At 39.5% G+C, this 24,442-nt stretch overlaps 1 protein-coding gene across 1 annotated transcript in view; it reads left to right on the top strand.

The window, feature by feature from the left end:
• hspg2 (heparan sulfate proteoglycan 2) overlaps nucleotides 1–23,357 on the top strand; it is a 171,282-nt gene extending 147,925 nt beyond the window's left edge. Inside the window, exons 67-83 of the mRNA XM_088329717.1 lie at nucleotides 2,716–2,800; nucleotides 2,883–3,027; nucleotides 3,110–3,212; nucleotides 3,281–3,390; nucleotides 6,446–6,554; nucleotides 6,619–6,717; nucleotides 6,849–7,070; nucleotides 8,233–8,477; nucleotides 8,562–8,733; nucleotides 8,807–8,929; nucleotides 13,470–13,545; nucleotides 13,637–13,715; nucleotides 13,978–14,025; nucleotides 14,263–14,333; nucleotides 14,422–14,505; nucleotides 16,045–16,148; nucleotides 18,542–23,357. Of these exons, the coding sequence (XP_088185843.1) occupies nucleotides 2,716–2,800; nucleotides 2,883–3,027; nucleotides 3,110–3,212; nucleotides 3,281–3,390; nucleotides 6,446–6,554; nucleotides 6,619–6,717; nucleotides 6,849–7,070; nucleotides 8,233–8,477; nucleotides 8,562–8,733; nucleotides 8,807–8,929; nucleotides 13,470–13,545; nucleotides 13,637–13,715; nucleotides 13,978–14,025; nucleotides 14,263–14,333; nucleotides 14,422–14,505; nucleotides 16,045–16,148; nucleotides 18,542–18,714 (2,048 nt within the window). The 3' untranslated portion in view covers nucleotides 18,715–23,357. The remainder of the gene's footprint in view (nucleotides 1–2,715; nucleotides 2,801–2,882; nucleotides 3,028–3,109; nucleotides 3,213–3,280; nucleotides 3,391–6,445; nucleotides 6,555–6,618; nucleotides 6,718–6,848; nucleotides 7,071–8,232; nucleotides 8,478–8,561; nucleotides 8,734–8,806; nucleotides 8,930–13,469; nucleotides 13,546–13,636; nucleotides 13,716–13,977; nucleotides 14,026–14,262; nucleotides 14,334–14,421; nucleotides 14,506–16,044; nucleotides 16,149–18,541) is intronic.
• Nucleotides 23,358–24,442: the final 1,085 nt, after the last annotated feature.

The following is a 24,442-nucleotide window of genomic DNA, read 5'->3' as shown; positions in this document are numbered from 1 at the left end:
CAATCATCAATTTTGCATTAGTTGGTCGCTATCAGTGAGTAAACAGAAATCCTAAAAAAGCTAATCGGGATATATCAGAATCTTTATTTGCACACATCAGTAATGCTCCAAGCAGACATCGGATTTGGATTTGTCACGCTAGCATGTGTTCCCAGCATGTGGAGATGCACGCCACGCTCATAATGTGTTCGTGACCAACTTGAGATGGGACCCAGTAAGTCATAACTTAAAAATTGTTAGGCCTGCCACTCTAACAACACGCATGCTGCATTTGCCATCCAGTTTGTAAAGACCACGGACGGTGTGTGAACGAATTCTGAAACAAGGGTACAGTCAATGGCAGTAATTTATACACAAATGTTAAGATACTGTTTCAACAATAATAAGCACTGATGTTTTTTGGATCCAACTAACACAAGTTGACTGCTTACAGACGAAAAAATCTAAAAACATAAATGATAACTTTATTGATGAATTAACTGCAAAAACTTCTAATAGTTTATCATCAATGTTGAGCTTTCATGGCGCCCTAAGCAAAATTCAATTTGGGGCCCCCTATTTCTTGATCATTTGTTTACGTACTATAACTCATTCCATGTTTTTGTTGTTGTACAGTAGTTAGACTGTAATCCACAGCAAGGCCACGGAAGCAGACCACAGATTTGTGAATTTGCAAAAAAATCCATTAATATTAATATTGGGCAAATCCTCATGCTGTTGTTTGGGAATGGTGTGATCATAGTCTGTAGCCTGTAATAGTCTGGTCAGTGCAGGCCTTTGTTCTTCTTGGGCGGCAGTAGCTCAGGAGGTAGAGCGATCGTTTTAGGATTAAGGGATCCCAGTTCGAATCCCGAAGTGTCCTTGGGTAAGACACTGAACCCCCAATACCCCCAATAAGCAGGTTAGCGCCTTACATGGCTGCACAGATCACGGCCGCTATTGGGAAATGTGAAGCACAATGTAAAGCTCTTTGGGAAGTCATTGACTTGAAAAGCGCTATATAAATGCAGATCATTTCATTTCATTTCATTAAGGTCTATACAAATAAACTTGACTTGACGTACGTAACTTGCCCTACTGGCCACACAGGAATCAATACATAAAACATTAAAGGGCAGTCAGCCATGTTTTACCAATGATTTATAATCTGTATTGGTACAGAATTCAACTACAAGAGCAGCCTGGAGTTGATATACACTCAATTTTGAAAGTGATATAGTACAAAGGGAGATACTGAAAGTCATCTATGCTATATAAAAGTAACGATTTAAACTAATTATTTCCTGCAAACACAATCTGCTTTATTATTTGTGACTAAAATGAACTGCAAACACAAATGTACATATCAAGCTACCTTAAACTCAAACAGTTACTGCAATAAATTCATAAATGCACAGAGGTACCTGAAACAAAGTAACAAATGATTTGTGTTTTAAATGAACTGCAACAGCAAATGCACAAAAAAGAATGTAAACTGAAATACCTAAATGAATATATACATGCACAGAGGGACAATAAACAAGATAAAAGAAATTACTTTTGTTTTAAAATTACTGCAACAACAAACGTACAAAAGTGAAATTAAAGTCAAACAAATACTTCTTAAATAAGTGTATAAATCTAACTGCTCTTGTGGGCCCCTTATTAGTTGCGGGGTCCTAAGCAGCCGCTTAGTTCTCTTACGCTTTGGGCCAGATGTTGGCTTACCATCAGTGGGATTCTCTTGGTGGGTTTAATGTGGTTCACTCGATGCTTGACTGAATCCCACCTGTGCTCCCAAAATTTCAGTTTTGTGTTTTACTACACATTAAAAAACTGTAACTTGAATTCATCGGTTGTCTACTTGTTATTACTGCTTTTATAAGCTATTAATAACTTTGAAGGGATATCAACATTTCAGATTAGTTTTTACTGAGTGAACCTGTCCAAATCAATCTTACTCCATTTTCTAATTTAAGTTACCAGTGCTCCTATTTTACTATATTATGAACTTGCTTTTTTTTCTAGTTAAAAAATACATAAAATATGCAAATGTATGTTGTACGGTAAATGCAAAAATATATGTAAAAAGGGTTTTATTTTTGTGACAAAATAATCCTTAAAATGAGCAAAATCATATACATATCAACATATCATCTACAGCAATATTTTGCCTGTTTTAAGTATTCATTTATTTAATGCTTGTCGATTTAAACCAGAAATTAACGTTAAAATAAAATTAATAATGATAAAATACTTTAAGTGTGTAAAATGTTTCCGCAACAGCATAGCCACAAAATAAATCAAGTTTGAGTTGTGTTATTACTTAAGAATTGCAGAAATTCATCAGAAAGTTTGGGGGAAAATAGCCTAAAATGAATAAAAAATCACAACTTTTACAACTTACATTTTTTTTTTTTTTAGAATTTTTTTTTGGGGTTATACATATTACTATTATTATTTCTATTATTGCTATTCATATTTTTGTTCCACTGGCTGAGTCCTTTCTTAATTTAAAATATGTAGTTAAAAACAGATAAATATTACTTTAAATGTACAAAATAATTTGCCATTGGAACAGTGTTTTTCCAGTTTAAAATAAAGTGCTGGTATTATCTACCCATACAATTGGACATGTTTCTGTTCACTTCACACCGTCCTGTGTTCTTTCCTGTTGAAATATGTTTTCTTGTCATTTTAGTACACTTTTTCAATGTTATGAATTTAAATGTACAGGTATGATCGTGTACAACGGTCAAAGGAGGTCTACGGGAGCCGATTTTATTTCTCTTGGTCTTGTTGGTGGCCGTTTGGAGTTCAGGTCTGTCTTTATAATTGGATTTCATGTTATCACTAGCTTATTATTGAGTACATGCCTGCAACAATTGCATCTTTGTGGTCAGGTTTGATGTGGGTTCGGGCATGGCCACCATTCGTGACCCCAACCCAATCAAACTGGGAGAATTCCACACAGTCGAGGTGTATCGTAACCTTACCATGGGCTACATCGTGGTGGATGGAGGGGAGCCAGTCAACGGCAGCTCGCAGGTACCCATATTGACGTCAATGCTGAAGTTACCGAAATTGATTTTGTGTTTCAAAACTGTTCCTTTCGTTTTCTTTTACCCAGGGCAAGTTTAAGGGCTTGGATTTGAACGAGGAGCTGCATGTTGGCGGTTACCCTAATTACACTGCTGTGGCCAAAACTGCTGGCATCAAGACAGGTTTTGTAGGTAGGGATAAAAGTCGGAAAAAAATAAGATAAGTACAAGCGCTCTACTTAATTTTTACTTATTTGCAGGTTGCATTCGCCAGCTTATCATTCAAGGTGAGGAGGTCATCTTCAAGGACATGGACCGCAGTTCCACTGGTGTCACCAATTGTCCCACCTGCAAAGATCATCCATGCCAGGTTGGTTTCTTCCTTATCTTTGGTAACTGATATGTTTATTCTGTTTAATATTGGACAACTGCATAGGAGATTGACTATTATTGCTCACTGTTGTTTGTTATTTTGACAATTATGCTTTCTTTACATCATAATCACTGTCTTCCAATCATTTATTGGTTCTTTGGTATCCACACCCTTCAGGGTAGGTCTGCTTTTTGTATCCTAGGACAGTGCTCAGCAACCACCTGGCTGCTGACCATATTTATACTACATTTATATATATATATATATATATATATGTATATATGTATATATATATATATATATATATATATATATATATATATATATATATATATATATATATTGTATTCCCCCTAAAAAAAACTCAAAGTTTGGGTACACGTTATATAGGAGGTTTTACTGTAGTATAAATATATATATTTGAGCAATGATCGATCAGTCGAAAAAATATCGCTCCCAACGGGAATTGAACCCAGATGGCAACAGTTACAGCGCTGAATCCTAATCACATGACCACTAGAAACGTAGATTGCACAGGAAAAACATTGGATTTTATCTCATTATCAAACTATTTATACTCACAGTGCCACGTTGAACAACGTTATAATGGAGCACTATCCGACATGGTTCAATGTGGCAGCATGATTAAAAATAGTGTAAGTCAAGTCACATTCATTTGTATAGCCCTTAATCACGAAAATGTCTCAAAGGTATGCACAGTATTACAATTACACCACCGCCTGATCTTAAACCAACATGCGGGCAAGGAAAAACTCAAAACCTCAGCGTGAGGAAAAAAGAAGCCTTGAGAAGGGGCCTCACAAGTGGTAATCCCCCTTCCAGGATGACTAGGGTGGAATAGATTTAGCAATGGGTAACAGTACACAAACATCGTGAACATCAATAAAAGAAAACCCCCCAAAAAATGTTAAAATTTGTCGAGAAAGTGCATGACAGCAATGACGCCTCAGGCCTCTAAAAAAGTCCAAAAAGTCCATAACAGCATTGACGCAACTTCCCATATCTGCCGGCTGGTCGATGCAGGCGTTGACATGCTTCAGGTCCAGACGCTGGACCGCTGGCTCATCTCAAATCATCCTTCTCCCTCGTATCACTACCAGCTAGGCAGTCGGAAGAAGACAGGACAATACAAAATGGTGGGGGAAGAATTGAATAGAAGTGGGTCTTGAGTCTAGATTTAAAAACTCCCACGAGGTTGCAGATCTTCTCTCCGGAGGGAGAGCCTTCCACAGCACCGGGGCCCGGATGGAGAACGTTCTTGAGCCTGCAGAGTTCTTCTTGGCTCTTGGAGTCACAATTAAACCAGGCATTTCCGAAGGCAGTCTCCGATACGGAACATAGGGGGAAATAAAATTAGAGAGATAAGAGGGCGCAAGTCCATGCAAACATTTGTATGTTAGTAAGAGAACCTTAAAGTCACATCTTAAGTGGACTGGGAGCCAGTGCAAGTTGGCCAATACAGGAGTAATATGCTCAAACTTTTTTGTCTTATTCAAGAGTCTAGCTGCCGCATTCTGAACCAGACGCAAACTTTTGATGCCAGACATCGGGAGACCAGAACACAATACATTGCAGTAATCAAGCCAAGAAGTAACGCATGAATTACAACCTCTGCATCTGATTAGGACAGCATTGGACGAATCTTCGCAGTATTACAGAGGTGGAAGAAAACTATTCAACTAATATTTTTCACGTGTAACTGAAACAACAGATTAGGATCAAATATAACACCTCGATTTTTGACCAAGTCACTATGGGTGATATTACATTTGTCTAGGTTCTGGGCAGTGTTTACCAACAACTCACAACAATTAGCTGGACCAACAATCAACATTTCAGTTTTTTCTGGGTTAAGGCGCAAAAAAATAAGAGGCATTCATCTTTGAATCTCAGTAAGGCACGCCTCCAGATTTGTAATGATGAGATAAAATTGAATGTCTTTTCCTGTGTTATCTAGATCCCTTATGGTTTAGTAATTTCACAGTGGACTTAGGCATACTATTATTTTTATCATTATTGTTATCATTATAACTACCAATGTTGTTATTGGGCCAGGTTGGAGAATTAGAGCGTGTCTGCTACAGAAAAGGTTGTGGACCACTGACCTAAGAGATTTGATGAAAAGAAAGGGCTCAGGGGATGGCGTTTAGAACAGATTTGAAATTTGCCATGGTGCGGTAGTTTTGTACAGTCTTCTCCTGTAGTCTTTGCAAGTTATTCATTGATTTGATCTCCTTATTTTGAGAGTCTACTAAACTATAAACGTATCAGTGACGTTTCTTTCACTTATTGTACATACAGTGAAACCTCGGTTCTCGACCATAATCCGTTCCAGAACCCTGTTCGAAAACCGGTTTGTTCGATCACCGAAATCATTTTTCCCATTAAAAATAATGTAAATCGTTTTAATCCGTTCCAACACCCTGAATGTTTACCTTGAAAGTTTAACGTAAACATAAAGCTAACCCAGGCTAATCGTACGTTCATGTTAGCGTAATCTTTCGTACGGAATGTAAAAATAAAAAAATCAGGAAGTCATTTAGCACCCGGTCTCCACAACAAGTGGTGAGCGGTTCATTGGAAAGGGGGCTCCGTTCCAACACCCTGAATGTTTCACGTAAACTTAAAGCTAACGCAGGCTAATCGAACGTTCGCGTTATCGTAATCTTATGAATAGGATTTCTTACCTTTGTGGTGGTCAGCAGAAGGCGCTCGCACACCTCCTTCATATTTGGCTATTATTTCTTTCTTAAATGCAATAGTTGTACACACTACTTTTCTTTTTTCACCTGTAGCAACTTTGCTGCTTGCACTGACTTTCTTCGGAGGCATATTAAGGGGCTAAAACACCCGTACGCCGCTCAGCATCGCACCCTGGCGTACGCACTCACGCATTACCGGCGTTCGAACTCCGATTTTTTGACCGAACAGCGAAGCAAGAATTTCTCGAAATTTTTGGTCGGACACCGATTTGTTCGAACTGAGAGGCGTTCGAAAACCGAGCTTCCACTGTATTTATTTTTGTCTTCAGAATGGAGGCAGGTGCGAAGACTCGGACACTAGTTTGTATACGTGCAGCTGCCCCAGGAGATTCACTGGCAGCAACTGCCAGCACCACTCGTCCCTTCACTGCCATTCAGGTACATGCTGACAAGCAAGCATTGAGTTAGAAACAATTGACCTTTTTGGGCTTGTATCCGGCAGATGCCTGTGGACCGGACGCTACTTGCATTAACCGGCAAAATGGTCTGGGCTATGATTGTCGATGCCACCTAGGAAAATACGGAGACAAATGCATGGGTGGTAAGACAGTCCTTTATTGTAGTTTGGAAGGTTTTCTAATTCATGCTCAGCCTGACTAAAACATGGATATTGCAAGTTTTGACAAAGACAAGGAGGTTAAGGTGCTTTCCCTCCTTCTCGTTTTTCCAAAGGGGAGTTGGTAACCACTCCGCTATTTGATGGAGAGGAGTCTTACATCTCGTACCCTCCTCTGACCAACGTCCATGATGACCTGCGAGTTGAACTAGAATTCAAACCTCTTGAGAGAAACGGCCTGATGTTCTTCTGTGGTGGAAAGAAGATGAAAGTGGAAGACTTTGTAGCTATCTATATGGCCGACGGGCATGTAGAATTCAAATATGAGCTCGGCACAGGTAACGTAGACCGTGCTCTGAATTTTACTTCACTACACAGGGCTGGGTATAGAAAAAGGGAATTTTACTTTTTTCCTGAGTAAAAAAAAAATCCTATTTCCAAAAAGTGATATAAATTATTTTTTGTTGTTGGCTTTTTACACGATAACATAGTCATGATTCTGGGTCCGACATTTGAGCATTAGCCCTGCACACACGTGTAGAACTTACACAAAACGTTGGCAGAGCATCATCACTTTCGGAATTATTTTTGTGTTATCTACTGTAACAAGCAATCAATCGTGCAAGTGTTGTTTTTTACTGACGAATAATACAACTATCTAAAAGGTAATTTTTCTGCCCAATTCACCCGCCAGAATTCATAGAAAATGTAATTGTAGGGCCCAAGTTCTGTCAGGACCGGAACGGAAACAGGACCCACTTGCGTGACGTTTACCACAAGTTTAATTGAAAGAGTGAGGAAGGGCTGCGCCCACGATCCTGTGTTCGCTGAGCGCGGGAAGCAAGTCGCTCTCGTACTCGGATTGTGATCCGAACACGGAAGTGGCTCTTCCGTAGCGAGTGATGGCGGTGTCAGGGGTGGAAAACTGGTCGGTAGTCGGGACTGGGAGAGCAAGACGTGGTTGGGGTCAGAAACCGGTCGTAAGCCGGGACGGGAGAGCAGACGTGGTCGGGATCAAAAACGGGTCGTAAGAAGTCAGGACGGGAGAGCTGACATGGTCAGGATCAATACGGGTCGTAGCCGGAGACAATCGGGAGCAAAAACGGGACAGCCGGGAGTCAGGGTCAGAAAAAGGCTTGCCTAGTATTCACTGAGGTTTGCAGACGGACTGACAACAGGGGACTGACAGGACTGAGTTCAAATAGTGACAGGGAGCCAATCAGAACCCGCGGCCGTTGGCGCCAAAAGAGTGGGCACAGCTGAGTCACATCAGTAATCATGACAATAACATGGATTTGATTTAGTAGATTTTGATTAAATCAAGGGTTTCTAAATTCAGCCCTCAGAGTTAAAGTGTAGGCATCCTAATTTAGATTGACAGTTTTGGATTGAGAACTAGTGATTTAAATTACCAAATTTGACAAGATCTGCAAGAGATGAAAAAAACAAAAACATTAAATGAGTGTGATTAAACCTGTGTGTGTCTTTCTTGATATTCAGGCCAGGCCGTCCTTCGCAGTCCAGAACCAGTCTCTTTGGGCCAATGGCACCGAGTTGTGGCTGAACGAAACATGCGGGATGGTCACCTCAGAGTTAACCACGGCCCAGTGGATAGGACAACGTCCCCTGGGAAAGCCCAGGGCCTCAATATCCACACCCAAATGTTCCTGGGAGGTGTTCCCAACTTTGAGATCCTGCCTAAGCCTGCAAACATCAGCCACATGTTCGATGGTTGTGTGGGAGAGGTGTGCTTCCTCCATGTCAAATCAAAGACAGATGCCGCTGTATGTCAATTTCGTGGATTTTTCAATTTCCATGTTTCTGCTTAGGTGCTCATCAACAACAAGAAGTTGGATCTGTCCTACAGCTTCACAGAGAGCAGAGCGATCCGCAAATGTGTGGATTCGAGCCCTTGCGACCGGCGGCCTTGCTTGAATGGAGGCCGCTGCATGCCCAACGCTGAGTATGAGTACCAGTGTCTATGTAGGGACGGATTCGAAGGTTTGTGCTGCCCAAGCCACAATCTTTCATTACCCTCATGTGAAAACAATCTAACGTGTGCAACAACTTGCAGGTGAGCATTGCGAGATCGTAAAAGACGTGTGCCAGAGTGACCAGCAATGCCAACATGGTGGCATCTGTGTTAATGGACATTGCGTGTGCCCGTCGGGATTCACAGGGCTCAACTGTGAAGAGAGTAAGTTTTAAGATGGGGTTTTACAAGTGTTGGGTGCATTTCTGAAATAATGTAATTCATTAAAAAAGTAATTGTGTTATGCTCCAGATTACTGACACCTAAAAGTAGCTACAGTGGCTTGCGAAATCCCTTGAACTTTGTGACCTTTTGCCACATTTCAGACTTAAAATATGAAAATATAAAACTGTAATTTCTTGTGAAGCATCAACAATAAGTGGGACACAATCATGAAATGGAACACACTTTATTTGATGATTCAATGTTGATCTAAATGACTAACGATGATAAATGGAATCCACCAAATCAAGTCTCTGTATGAATGCACCTGCACTGTGATAGTCTCAGAGGTCTGTTTAAAGCGCAGAGAGCATCATGAAAGACGAGGAACACAACAGGCAGGTCCGAGATACTGTTGTGGAGAAGTTTAAAGCTTGATTTGGATACAAAAAGATTTCCCAAGCTTTAAACATCCCAAGGAGCACTGTGCAAGCAATAATATCGAAATGGAAGGACTATCAGACCACTGCGAATCTACCAAGATCGGGCCGTCCCCCTAAACTTTCAGCTCATACAAGGAGAAAACTGATCAGAGATGCAGCCAAGAGGCCCATGATCACTCTGGTGAACTGTAGAGGTCGACAGCTGAGGTGGGAGAATTAATGGTAAATGGTCTGCATTTCTATAGCGCTTTTCAAGTCAATGGAGACCTCACAAAGTGCTTTACAATGTGCTTCACACTTACCCATTCACACACACACTCACACACCAATAGGGAGTCAACCATGCAAGGCGCCTACCTGAATCTGTCCATAGGACAACAATCAGTCGTATACTGCACAAATCTGGCCTTAATGGAAGAGTGGCAAGAAGGAAGCCATTTCTTAAAGATATTAAGTATTAACCCAATGGGGCTGAATAATTTTGCACACCCACTTTTTGTTTATTTATTTGTTAAAAAAAGTTTAAAATATCCAATAAATTGTGTTCCACTTCATGATGGTGTCCCACTTATTGTTGATTCTTCACAAGAAATTACAGTTTTATATCTTTATGTTTGAAGTCTGAAATGTGGCAAAAGGTCACAAAGTTTAAGGGGGGCAAATTGTTTCGCAAGCCACTGTATCTAGTTACAAATCAACATATGTAGCCTACTCCCATTGAAGCCAACCTTCTGTAACTGCTTAGAAATAGCTTAATAAAAAAGAAACGGAAGAAAACGTGTAAACCAACCTGTGAAAGCGACAAAACCCTTCATATATTTGGGCTTGTGCAAGCTTGAGACAGCATTGCAAAGTCACATAGCCAAGACACTCCATATCCATTTTGTCTTTTGTCTTCAAACCACTCAAAGGTTTCCTTCTCTATTTATGGGTAATATCCAACACTTATTTCTTCTTTTCTTTTTTCTTTCTCCAGACATGGAGTATTGTAAAAATAATTTTACAAATTGAAAGACCATAATTTAGCACTCCTTGACCGTAAATTCTGTGCTCATGTTTGCCCCATTGATTTTGTTGTTCCTGCCACAACCCTCTCCCCACATGCTCTCCATTTTTCGCTACTGAGTACGCTACCAAATACGGGCATAACAGTATGAATAGTCTACGGGAGGGCTTCAACGTCCATGACAGTGTCGCGAGGGTTCAGCTGCCCAGTTGGGTTCGGACCGCTAAGGGGTGGACGGGGCGTGTCGATGAAGTAATGGGAACTTTTCGTTACTCCAAAGTCCGCGGGCTTTTGACGTGAGTCGGAATAGGTGCCACCTGCTCACAGTCACTCCATGGCCTCGGTAGAGAGAATATCAGAATATCAGTATGAAGAAATTACTCTCCCTCATGCACTGCACCACCATAACATTATTCAGTTTTTTGTACGGAGATTTATACCTGCCCACCATTCTTTTATGGCAGATTTTGGGTTGTATATTACTTCGCGAGCGAAAGAGTATTGATTTAAGTAATGAAGACATTGTAATTCATGATCTCATCTCATCTCATTAGCTGCACCGCTTATCCTCAGTAGGGTCGCGGGGGTGCTGGAGCCCATCCCAGCAATCATTGGGCAGTGGGCAGGGGACACCCTGAACTAGTCGCCAGCCAATCGCATGGCACACAGGGACAGACAACTCGATCGCTCATTCACACCTAAGGACAATTTGGACCGGGCAATCCACCTGAAATGCATGTCTTTGGAATGTGGGAGGAAACCGGAGTGCCCAGAGGAAACCCACACAAGCATGGGGAGAACATACAAACTCCGCACAGGAAGTCCGGTAGCTGGATTTGAACCCACACAGGAGGTTCCCAAGACCTTAGAACTGTGCTGCACACGCGCTAACCACTGCTCCGCCGTGCTGCCCGTAATTCATGATAAGCTTTTAAAAAGTAGTGGAGTAGCGCACCGTGTAGTAACAAAATTATTTTTTTATAACATGTTACAGTACTTGTTACCAGGAAAAGGGTTGCGTTCATTTGTAATGGGTTACTCCCAACACTGGTGTGTGGTGATGTATAACGAATAGGCACACAAGAATTCATCCCTTAATCGCTCTTTATGCTAGGGGTATTCCCATCATCTATTCACTTTGTCTTGTCTTACCGCTGTACACAAATCTTGCGCTCACAGGCCTCGTCTCAAGCTTCCCCAAACCCGCGTGGAATTCAGCAGCTAGCGAGGCTAATGGTACAGTATGGGAATATTGAGTCTGACTGATCCGACCGTGACTAACAGGGACCCATCGGGGGTCTGGGTCCTCATAACCTCTGGACCCATCCTAAACATGTGCTTGCACGCCTACAAGAATCCACCTAGGAAAGCTGGGATGACGGAATTTGTACTAAAAAAAAGACATGCAGTTTTTTTAATTTGGCTCATTGGGATTCTCTTATTTCTTGCTTTTGTCATCACATTTACTAAAAGACCATCACCTACATCCTTTTTCAGACATCTTTGTTTATGAAGACAGAAAAAAATACATTACCCATCAAAATCCGGCAATGAGAGGGCTTCGTACGGCCCCTGAGATGAATCGTTGTGTATTTTTTGTACCGTACGTAAATTCTTCTTGATGAAAAAGTTGTTTTTGTTTAACACATGCTTGTACTTTTGGGGGATTTTAATCCATTTATATTTTTTTATCTCGGTGGCCTTAGGAGTAGGGCGCCCGCCCCTAGACTGGGATGTTGCTGGTTCAAGCCTAAGACTTATAACATTGGTACTCATTGCCTCCCTGCTTGGCGCTCGGTATTAGGGGTTGGAATTGGGGGTTTGGTCACCTAATGACTCCCAACACATCAGTTGGGTTGAGCGAGGGGGCTGGGAATCCCCTCCTCGGTATCAATCTCCCAGAAAGAGTCAGACATGTGACTGTGTTCTTGACTCTAGCCACCTCCCACTAGGGGGATTTTTTTAATGATTTTATTTGAGTGAATAATAGAAAATTGCTATTATTTTTTTTCTTTGGGGGAAATTTAGCCCACTTTTGCTAAGTTAGAAACTTATCGATATTAATGGTGCCTGGATATTTCTGGCTTCTTCTATTTCCTTTTAATGTTATGGGGATTTTTATACAAAATCAATGTTTTTGCCTTTTGAAAATGGAAGATGACTGGCATTGCCATAAGAAAATATTTCTTTTATTTATGTGATGTTTGTTTGGTTTTCAATAGGTTCAATCAGATCCACTGGACTGTATGCGTTATGTTTAACCTTTTCAAAATTTGATCAGTCAAGCCTTTTTATTTGGCCCTCTGTCCATTTGACTTTGACACACCTTTTCAAGATTAAACAATTTTGCTCATTTTAACTATCTTTTTTATTATTTTACTGGAAGGGGGGATTACCTCATGTGCGGTCCCTTCTCAAGGTTTCTTCATTTTCCTCATGTTGAGGTTTTTGAGTTCTTCCTTGTCCTCGTGTAGGTTTTAGATCAGGGGATGGTGTAATAATAGTCTGTGGTTTGCAATAATCTGTGGTCTGTGCAGCTCTTTGAGACTCTTTGTGATTAAGGGCTATACAAATAAACATGACTTGACTTGACTAGAACAACCAAATACAATTCCTGAAAACGAGATAATGTAGACTTAACCCTGGAGAACCCATTGGTCATAATTTATCTAAAACGAAAATGGTTCATGGGTTCCCCAGAGTTAAAATGGGGAAATGTTAAGTTAAGAACATATTTTTTTACCATATATGCACTTCTATTAACAATGCGCACTTAATTATGGTTGCAACTTGCATGGAGTTGCAATTATTGGTGATGGGAGATGTGAAATGTAAAGAATGTGCTACAGTATTATAACTTGTTCTTGATACTAAGCATGAGGTTAAGTATATTTTAAAGGGGGGTTGTGATACAGTCTTCACTATGTTAAACGCTACAAGTTTATCACTACTTATATGCAATGTGTTTTCTTTCACTGACCAACAAAGTCTGCCTCACCAGGTGCAAAAAACCACCACTGGAGGGCGTCATAACAGTGCCGATACTCTTGTGTTTGCTTTATTAATTGGTATTTTTTGTTCCTTTTGTATTTAGATTCTCCCTATCAGTATGCAGCTCACTTTCAGAATGATGCATATGTTGTCCTTCCTAACTCCAGTTTAAAAAGACGGTAATATGTGTATTAATCTATATGTTTGTTTTTGCACTCATGTTTGTTGTTCTTTTGATTGTACTCATGATTACATATTAATATCCTTTAGGACACATGACACGCCGGAGACTATTGAATTTGAAATCAATACGCTCTCCTCTGAGGGAATGATCCTGTGGCAAGGAGTCGTGAGTCATGAGCTTCATTTTCAACCATTACTTTTAGTACTTTTAGTCTAATCTTACAATTGAACGTCACTTGACACGCACGGGAGTGTTAATGCCGGGATTCTATTTTTAATGTTACTTTAACAGCACAAAGCTCTCTTCCTTACATTATTGGTTGCTGAGCACTTCAACCAGCTCATTTTGAGTCTTGAACAGTGGGCCTGCTGTGTCTGAATAAAATGAATGCATGTCACTTTTCTAACCTCCCTTCCGTTTCCTTCAGGAAACCAATGGCACACTCAATTTGCGAAAGATGCATGCTAGCAAAAAGGTATCCACTCCAACATGAGAAGCTCTTAGTATCTGGCACATTTGCTTATTCCATACTAATATGACATCATCAAAGCATGCTTTGGAAGGTTGCAACTATCTGTTTATGCTAAAATGTTTTAAAAGTCCTTAATTATGAAAGGTAATGTTGCTAAAGAACGTAGTCCTGGTCAAAAGTTGCTGGCACATCTCATTGTTTTATCTCTGAAAACTCTTAAGTAAACCATCTGATCCCTAGGAACACGGGGAACACGGCAAGGGCAAGGACTTTATCGGTCTAGGAATTCACAATGGACACCTCGTTTTCAGGTTCGCTTTTAGCCTCGGAAATTCTGGAAATAAGACTAAACAGCTTTGCTTTGATTTGACTTGATTCTGATGACTTTTTAATCTCCAGTTACCAGTTGGGTAGTGGAGAGGCGGAGATCATTTCACGACACTCCATCAACGATGGCAAATGGCATAGAGTGCAAGCAGTCAGGTAAAATGGGTTATTTTGGCATCAGCATGCACAAAACCTTTAGAACCTTAATAACTAAAATAAATAAATAGTTATTTCAAATCACTGACCTAGAAATGACATTGATCTGCATTATTTACATATAAACCAACATACAAGAAACTGTATGTCATCAATGTATCACTAGGCAAAAAATGCATAATAATATACTAATACTGCTAAATTATCATACAAAGTTACCCTCGACGTCGAAAAAAATAATCAACACTGTCCAGCAAATCATCGGCTGCGCTGTCAAAACAAATTATAATGGACACCTTTCACCCTGGCCACCACCTATTTGACCTGTTACCCCTGGGAGGCGCTACAAGTCCCTTTAAACAGGGACCAACCGACTCAGAGGCAGTTTATTGTATTGTATGGAAAAAAGAGTATTTGCATGTCATTTATCGACTTATTTGGGAATTTTGTTGCGATTGCAATACTCTTCATTGCACTATTGTTGCAATTTTTCATGGCACTAATATTACAAAAAGAAATTGCACCTAGACTTTATGCCGGTTCTTAAGCAGTACCTTGTAAATGTACTGTAATGTGAATTTCCCTGCGGGGATGAACAAAGTATCTATCTATCTATCTATCTAAAAATTGTTACTTATTTTCACTCCTTTATCCCATTCATCTTATCGGTAGATAGAATAGCAGAATATCAGTATGAAGAAATGTTTATCTTGTTTATCCTGGAGTGCCATGTCTATTGTCATGAACCGGAACAGGCCAAGAACCCAAATGCATGAGGTTTCTCACACAAGCATTTTATTTTACGGGAAATGGGGAGTCATGCACGTTAGGCAGCAGTCTGGCATGGAATGACAGGATTAATATCGAAATAGGATATCAAAATAAACAGGACAAACTAAACGGGAACAAAACAGGAGAGAATAATAAACAGCACAAAAATAGATGGGAACGATACCGGACAGGAAATGTTTGGGAAACCGGACAGAGTCAAAACCCACGTCTTGCGGGGCAGAGGTTCGTTGACGGAATGACAAAGGGTGAGTGAGAGCACTGAGCTTAAATAGAAGGGAAGCCATTTCTGTCAACGAGCCGCAGCTGGCACCACACGGGCAGGGCCAATCGGGCGCCATGGCAACCGTGACATCTATTTTTTGTTGCAAACATTGTTCACTGCGTTGATACCAATGACAATATATCCGTTTATATTCTATTTAAGTGCAGTTCTTGGCAAAAAGTTGGTAGCTCTAATCCAAAGGGAAATCATTCTTATGTGGCAATTAAACTATACCGTGGTCAATTAGTGTACACTATTTTTTAATTGAAAAATAATAAAAAAAAGGTCTGCTTTTATTTTTATCACACACATGCGCATCATTGCTGTAACAAAGTAGTGCATCGTGAAAATCGAAAGCGTCGAAAAACATTTTAAATCAAGATTTTTCTGTGCTCTTCTCCAAGTGTAACATAGAAAACTGGCTTTAAGAAAAGTCATTGTGGTACAAATCGAAAGAAATACAAGTAGGTGTTTTTCCCCCGCAGGAATGGAAGAGATGGTTTCATCCAAATCGACGGCGGAGCTGCAATGCACGGACAGTCAAAAGGAAAAAGCGTCATGGTCAACACCCAAGGCCCTCTTTTCCTTGGTGAGTTTGTAACCTTTCGAAAAAAGTCGCCTTACAAGTCATGCTCCAGACCACCCCACAGTAGGTATACAGAGATCCCTTGGTTTTTGCGGTTTATGGGCCCCAGAACTACCAACCGAGCTATCAATGGGCAGGGGACACCTGAACTGGTTGCTGACCAGTTGCAGGGAACAGAGAGACAGACAACTATTGTAGGGTAAATTTGGACACAATTGACCAGCCATCAGTGTTCATTTTACCTGTGAAAAGTGATGGGTCACTGGGACTCACATGCTCAAAAATCTATGGGTCCCAACAGAGATCTATGGGTCCCCAAAATTTAGTGTTATCGAGGTTGAGATTGTAAATCGGTGACAAACATGTAATATAAATCTATATATTCATTCAGTTTTAATCATCAAATTATTAATTAATTTTCTACATCAAATTATTGTTGGTAATATATCGATTAAAGGGATAACCACAAACCTGTCTTTTTTTCATTTTCTCCTTTTATACTTCCTTTTTTTCTTAACTTCTTTATACAACATAATTCGTAATATCAATCATCAAAGCAAGTGATCCGTTTGAGAGCTGGCTCTCTTTAATGAGTTGAGCCAAAAAAGCCGGTTCTCTAAAAAAAGACGGTCTTCCTTTCACTACACAACTCGAACGCGTTTGACTTGATTGATTTGCCGTTTCGTGATAGATGGTGTATACCGGATGGTACCCATCGTTGACAAATTTGTGTTGTTACGTACAGATTTTCTTGTACGTCGTACATGTCTTAAAATGCATAATAAACGTACTTTGTACGGCAAAAACGTACAGGTTGACAGGTATGAATTTCTCTGCCGTTTTTTTCGTGCCGGAATTATTGCCGTTGTTATCACTTTCTGCATTATGTTTCGACTTATTACTGACACTGAAGAAATTACCAATTTTGTGTTAATTTTCACCTAATACTAACTGTTTTTTCGGAGGCATACTTAACCTTCGCTCGACGACAAGCACCACAACAATGACGTAATTTCGAAGCAACGAGATCTCGTTGGCCGAGATCGGCGTGCAGACAAAAACTCGAACCGCGAGACCAAAACAACAATGGCGGATCTGCCTGACGAAAAGTTTGGAGTGCGGTAAATCTTTGTTAAAAAAAAGTAATCGGCTCATAATGACAATTTTGGGGCAAAAAAAGTTGCGTCCCGGGGACGCACGTTGATTTGACACAATGCGTCCCCAGCAAAAATGATGCGTCTAGGACGCAGGGACGCCGGCAAACAAGAACATTGAACACTGAATGTGTGAGGGAACCAAGGGCCTGGAAGAAAGCCACACAGGCATGGGGAAAACATGCAAACCCCACATGGGGAGGCCAGTAGCTGGAATTGAACCCTGGACTCTGCACTGTGGGGCTAATGTGCTGACCACTCAGCCATGTTGCCACAAAAGTGAAACATGACAAAAAGACAATTGATAAATGTTACTACATCTTTTAGTTCAAACCAAAATATATCTTATTAATACGTTCACATTTTTTGGACTTTGGAAAATTATATTTGAGACTTATAATGCCAAATATGGCCTTATTTTTAGGATAACATTTCTATTCTCGAGCTTATGAATTACTTATATTTCCTGTTGACAATATCTTTGTATTATTTGCTGTTGGAAGATCCGTTATCCTGGAATGGGGACAGGGTTGGGTAGGGTTACTTTAACTGGATTAATTTCAATTACTTTTGGATTAATATGCTAATAAAAGACAAAAGAAACTAAATATGAATAAAATTACTAAAGGCTTGGGGAGTAACGGAATACATGGAACGGCAAAAATGATGTTGGCAAGCTGTTTGGATTTATTTTCATTTTGTTTCTGTTGCATTTTATGTTATTTTTGCCGGAGATCAAAGAGATCAAAGCCAGGAGAGAAAGCTTACCACGTGTTGTGAGTCATAATTTTATTCATATTTATTTTCTTTTGTCTTTTATTAGCATATTTGGTATTGGAGTAATCCAAAAGTAATTGAATGTAATCCAGTTGAAGTAACCCTACCCAACCCTGAAGGGGGATTATCTCATGTGTGGTCCCTTCTCAAGGTTTCTTCATTTTCCTCATGCTGAGATTTTAAGTCTTTCCTTTCCCTCTTGTAGGTCTTAGATAAGGGGAGGGTGTAATAATAGTCTAGTTTGCAATAGTCAGTGGTCTGTGTAGCCCTTTGAGACTTGTGTTTAAGGGCTGTAAAAATAAACACAACTCGACATGACTTGACTATAACTCACCCGTCACACTAAAAATGAATGAATGAATGAATGAATGGTTTCATTCATTTAAACAGAACAGCATACCCTGAAGCCTGGATGGAGAGCAGGTTGACTTCATAACTCATGAATTGTGTATGGTTGTTTGGCAGGTGGATCCCCAGACATGGCAGCCATGACAGGAGGGAAGTTTTCCTCCGGTATGACTGGTTGCGTGAGGAACTTGTCCCTGACCAATAGCCGGCCGGAAGATCAGCTGGCCCGGCCTATCGACCTGCGATCCCACGTCGCACACAGTGTCAACGTGCAGCCGTGCACATCCTAAAACATACACACCATGCAAACGCAAAAACAAAACGAACGCAGACATTTTCACGGACTCTGAGTGATTTTATCCACAAACGCATAGAGAGACACTGACACACGTAGAACCTTACGCAAAGTTGGTGCTTAGCTGCTACCAAAAAAATCAAAGGATCCCGGTGTGTAAACCAAAACAAAACACGTGAAATTTCTTCTCTTCCTCAGATTGGTTTTTAAATTGTGGTAAAAGAATAACACGCAGTTTACATACTTTGAGCAGTAGTTCTAGCCATGAGAAATCAGATCCTATGGAGTTGAAGAGTTTTTACAGCACTGAATTTTATTTATATGCATATGAATATATATTATATGTGCAGGGGGCGAGGCGGGGGCAAAACATGCAAACTATCCATAACTGCACTTCAGACACATTTTTCTGATATCTAGCAGTTCATCCGGAGGTGGTCACCGTTTTATTACTAAGAATTGATGATGTTTAAGAAATCCTTTTGTCAATGTGTGTTTGGCGAAGGTGCGTTTTTGTTTTTTTTTTGCTTTGGGGGCAGAGCACAGCCTTGGAGCGCATACAGTTCGTCAGTTCAGCTCAGGTTAGAATTACAACCGAAAAATCATGGCGTTTTGAAGTGGCCTCTGCAACATTTGTGATCTGTGTCTGTTCTTTTGTTTTCATTTTGAAAAAAGAAAGACTTGGTGCTAAATATGTCACAAACATGAATGCAATGTAGTTTGTGGACACAAAATTCAACATGATTCGGTGATGGCGGTGATGATCATAAATTCATACCTGTCAACCTCCAGGGCTCCATGCCCTTACAAACTCGTATTTTCCCTTACAAAATACAAAATAATCTTACACCATATTTTTTTTTCAAACGTGGTTATTTATGTAGTTTAACATGTTATATTGTACATGTGTTTTGTTATATCATATATTTTGTTGATTAACATTTTGTTGTGAGATCCTGAGTTGCTCGACATGAATGAGGTTTATTATAAAAAATGTTTAAAAATGAAGTAGCTTGGACTTTCATTGTAGAAGGAAAAACTACATGCAAATATAATTAAGTAGAATAATACATTTTCTTATTCAAATTATGAATTCATTTTCTGCATTAAATTATTGTTGGTAATATACTGATTAAAGGGATAACCACAAACCTGTCTTTTTTCATTTTCTAATTTTATACATCCATTTTTCCTTAACTTCTTTATACAACATAATAATTCGTAGTATGATGCATGAAAGCAAGTGAGCCGTTTGAGAGCTGGCTCTCTTTAATGATTTGAGCCGAAAAAGCCGGTTCTCTAAAAAGAGACGGACTTCCTTTCACTACATCAAACCGCTCGCTTTGTTTGCAATGAAAAAAAAACGATACCGAGAAAGAGGCTTCCGGGGCGAACTCGTTTGACTTGATTGATTTGCCGTCTCGTCATAGTCGGTGTATACCGGATGGTACCCATAATTGCGTTTTTCCGTACAGATTTTCTTGTACGTCGTACACGTCTTAAAATGCATAATAAACGTACTTTGTACGGCAAAACCGTACAGGTTGACAGGTATGTAAATTTGTGTGGTGAGGCACAAACAAATCAATAAATGACCCGACATTCTATTCACCATTTGACTAGCAGAGCAAGAGCAATAAAGAAAAACCACAAACAATGCCTCTGTAACATTATCCTAACATAGAAAAAGAAAAACTGAAAATGTTAACGTTTTACTTACTGTATACTTAGAGTATAAATCAAGTTAATGAACTGGTCATTGTTAAAAACTAATAGTATTCAGTCTTCCATTTTAGAAAAAGGCAAAGCAAAAGCTAAAAATTACTAGTTTGCTTCACTTCCTTTAGGTTCGTTTACTCTACTAACACTAACTCTGTTGCGGTCTGTCTTTTGAGCTGTCCTTAAAAAGTGGAATATATTCTCTATAAAGTACATGATAATAATGCAACTGAGTTCGAAGAGCCTTTATCGAAATTTTTCCCAATACTCCTACCTGCCTTAATTTTATTCTTAACAACGCTGTTTTGGCCGCGCAATATATTAGGTAGAAGGAATGGAGGGAACGCTTGGAGGATAACTCTATGCTCGTCATCGCAATGTTTTGTTAGTGTAGCATGAAAATTGTGAAAGTAAGAAAAGGCCTGCTTAAAGGACAGTCCAAACGACAACCCAGACCCCAAAAAAGATAAAAAATAGAATAGTTTATTTGAGCAGTGAATGATCTGACTAAAGCTACTAGGGTAAGTACGGCCCAATCAAAGTTTTTTAGTCTACAACTGCTTTATTTTAAAGCGACACCGTTTTTGTGCATGAAATACTTATAATACGAGGATCACCTAGACGTAGCTGGCATGATTGTCCGGCTTCTTGCTACTAAGGCTATCCCACAAAAAAACTTGTGGTGCGGTTTGGTCACTTTGATTCTCCGCAGTTTTTATTCTTCCTTGTGCTTCGTAGCACTGGTTTTCGGTTGCACTACACAATACAGGGACAGTGGTCAAATATTACACAGTGTCGCTTTAAGGCAAACGTGCTCCAGACTGTGCATCTGCCCTCCCATCATGCTTTAGATCTAAACAAAGCAAGACTTTTTGATTGATTGGTATACGATGGTGTACTCTCGGGTGGATGTATGTGTCTTTGATTGTTTTTTTCTTTGTCCCACACGTTTTGTTACATACACAAGTGTGTATTTGGATTTCACAATGAAATTGAAATTGTATGTTTTTCACAGCGCAGCAGTGTTTAATTGAGTAGATCTCAAAAAAAGGAGTTTCGTATTTTCTGTGTTGCTTTTGAAAGCCACTTGAGTAGTATTTGACGTCAATTGTCAGCCCAGAGGTGCCATGAGAAATTTTTTGACATTTTGGTGAAATGCGTCATCTTTAGTTGGACCGTTTAGAACCAAATGTCAGTTATTTTGTTTTTCTTTAGAGTTGCTGTGACACGTCTGGCTCCAAATTGGAGTGCCCCTCTCTTTTTTTAAAAATAACGCTGTTTCTTCTTCTCTTTCTGTGTGTGGAAAATGCCGAAATGAGCACCATCTTGTGAGTTAGCACTACTTCATTCTTATTTATAATTTTCTTCTACTTTCACTCAACAGTTTTAACCCTTTGTCTTACACTTTGGATTTTACGTTTTCTTTATCTCTGCCTCATGGAAAATTCACCCTAATACAAGGCAACAAAATTCAGTTCGAAAATTGTTACGGATCAAAAAACCATGTACAGTGGAACCTCGGTTCTCGACCATAATCCGTTCCAGAACCCTGTTCGAAAACCGATTTGGACGATCACCGAAAATCGTTTTTGCCATTAAAAGTAATGTAAAATCATTCCAAATCGTTCCAAATCCTTGAAGGCTTACCATGAACGTAAACATGAAGCTAACCCAGGCTAATCGTACGTTCGCGTTAGCGTAATCTTCCGTACGAAAGATTACGCTAACATGAACTTGTAAAAATAAAAAAAATCAGGTCGTTTACACGTCATTTAGCATCGGGGTCTCCACAACAAGTGGTGAGCGGTTAAAGGATAAAGAAAAGATTTATGAATAGGATTTCTTACCTTTGTGGTGGTCTGCAGAAGCCATGCTCTATTCCCTCGAAAGAAGGGAAACTCGTACATCTTCATATTTTGCTATTATTTCTTTCTTAAATGCAATAGTTGTACGCACTACTCTTCTTTTTTCACCTGTAGCAACTTTGCTGCTTGCACCGACCTTCTTCCGAGGCATAATTAGGGGTTAAAACACCCCGTTCACCGATATTAAAAACGAAAGCAAAAAGAAGTGCGCGGTCACGTGACAACAGTTCTTCACGAGGGGTGGGGGCAATCTACACCCGTACGCCGCTGAGCATCGCCCCTAGCGTACCGGCATTCGAACGAAAAGCGAAGCAAGAATTTCTCGAAATTTTTGGTTGAGAACCGATTTGTTCGAACTGAGAGGCGTTCGAAAACCGAGGTTCCACTGTATCTTAAATGTGAATACATGCAATAGTATAGTATTGGAGTCGATTTGGTGCCTACGAGTGTTTAAAAAAAAAACTTAATTTAGAATATTGATTCAAATGATTAGCATAAATATCTGAACTATCATATTAAAGGGCTTTTTTTAATAACTGTCGGTTAAAGAATGTACATTTGTTTTGTAGAACAAGAGAATTACCTAGAGCTAACATAATTTTCCGCCATCTTGCTGCTACTGACACCCTAAAACCAAAAACCTCATGAAAATTGTGCAGTTTGGTCACTTTGATTATTTGTAGTCTGGATTCTTCCTCATGCATTTTAGCACTTGTTTCCCCTTGTAATACGCAATACATGTTGTTATCAAATAATACACATTGTCCCTTTAAAAAGATCTGAACTGACATTTCATGCGAACACTGTTACAGAATGAAAGTGTTGTCACACAAGATGTTTTTTTGTTTGTTTTTAAGCTCAGCATTGGTCTCACATTTGTCATTTTCATGAAAAGTGCACTTTCACTTTTGGTCTATATTTTAGGTTTTGGCTCAACAGATTTTAAATAATCTACCCGTAATAGTTTGTTTAGAAGAACCAGACGGATGACACAATGTTGAAGCAACATGCCCCCCTTTGTGTTTCTTAAATAAAAAACAAAATTCATGTGCTATTTGTGAGACTGTGTGTTGTTATTGGAAAGTGGAATTCTTACCCTGAAGCCTATTGGGAATAGTGACTCGGTGTAACATTGCTGGTTACACCCAAGTCAGTTCCATCGTATTGTTAGCTACCATTGTTTTGTTTCTCAAATAAAGAAGCCAGGCTGCTGCCTGTCCCTTGCTGTCTTTTGTTTTTTTTAGGCAATGTAAGGAGTAGAAAGTTGTGAAAACTCATTCAGCTTGGGGGCCACACAGAACAAACATTCTCACAGGGGCTAGGCTAGTAATCAATGGCATAAAAAGTGTGCCTTAGCTGGAGGGCTCCAGGTCTTTTCGTAGGTTCATGATTAATTTCATCAAATATATTACATTCATCTACTGAAAGTAAAGACCTGAATTTAGAGGTCAGGTCTTAAACTATTTGTTTTAGTGACAAATCCAATAAATGAGAATAAAGACGGTGCCCAACTTACGAACGAGAAAGGTTCCGGACGATCGTAAGTTGAATTTGTTCGTAAGTTGCTTCAGGGCTATATTTGGTATGGAAAGTATGTTTAAGGGTTATATAAGTATGTTTAATGCTTGTATAGGTCACCTGTATTGTTTTGTACTAAATATAAACATTTAATAAAATAAAATGCTCTATAAAGATTAATAAAGTTAAGTTTAACTTACTTTTGGAAGATGGGCTTCGAGACGTCCTCCTCCATGGTAGAGCGTGGATGAAAAAAAACAATCAAACCATTTTTTCAACCGGATCAAGCTTTCTTATTTAATTTTCCTTTCAAACGAAACGGCTTGCTTCTTCTTTACACTTTACACCAACCATATTTAATGGATGCACGACATATTAAACAAAAAAACGTCAATGTTCTGGACATACAGTATAGAATGTTTACACATAAACTAGAAAAAGGAAGTATATTTCTTCTTCGGGGTGCATGCATGGTGACCTCTCACAGCGCCACCATACGCACTATAGTAATGTCCTGTACTCAGAAAAAGGTGCACACAATACAAAATCTAACTTACTGCAATGTCCAGGTATTTTTCGACATCCCGAAAAAAATGTTTGTGTTTACCAATTTTTTACCAA

This window comes from Urocampus carinirostris, chromosome 3, assembly GCF_059441175.1.
Source record: "Urocampus carinirostris isolate Australia breed hairy pipefish chromosome 3, RoL_Ucar_1.0, whole genome shotgun sequence".
In the NCBI taxonomy this organism is placed as follows: Eukaryota; Metazoa; Chordata; class Actinopteri; order Syngnathiformes; family Syngnathidae; genus Urocampus; species Urocampus carinirostris.
This window is presented reverse-complemented; position numbering and strand designations above follow the sequence as displayed.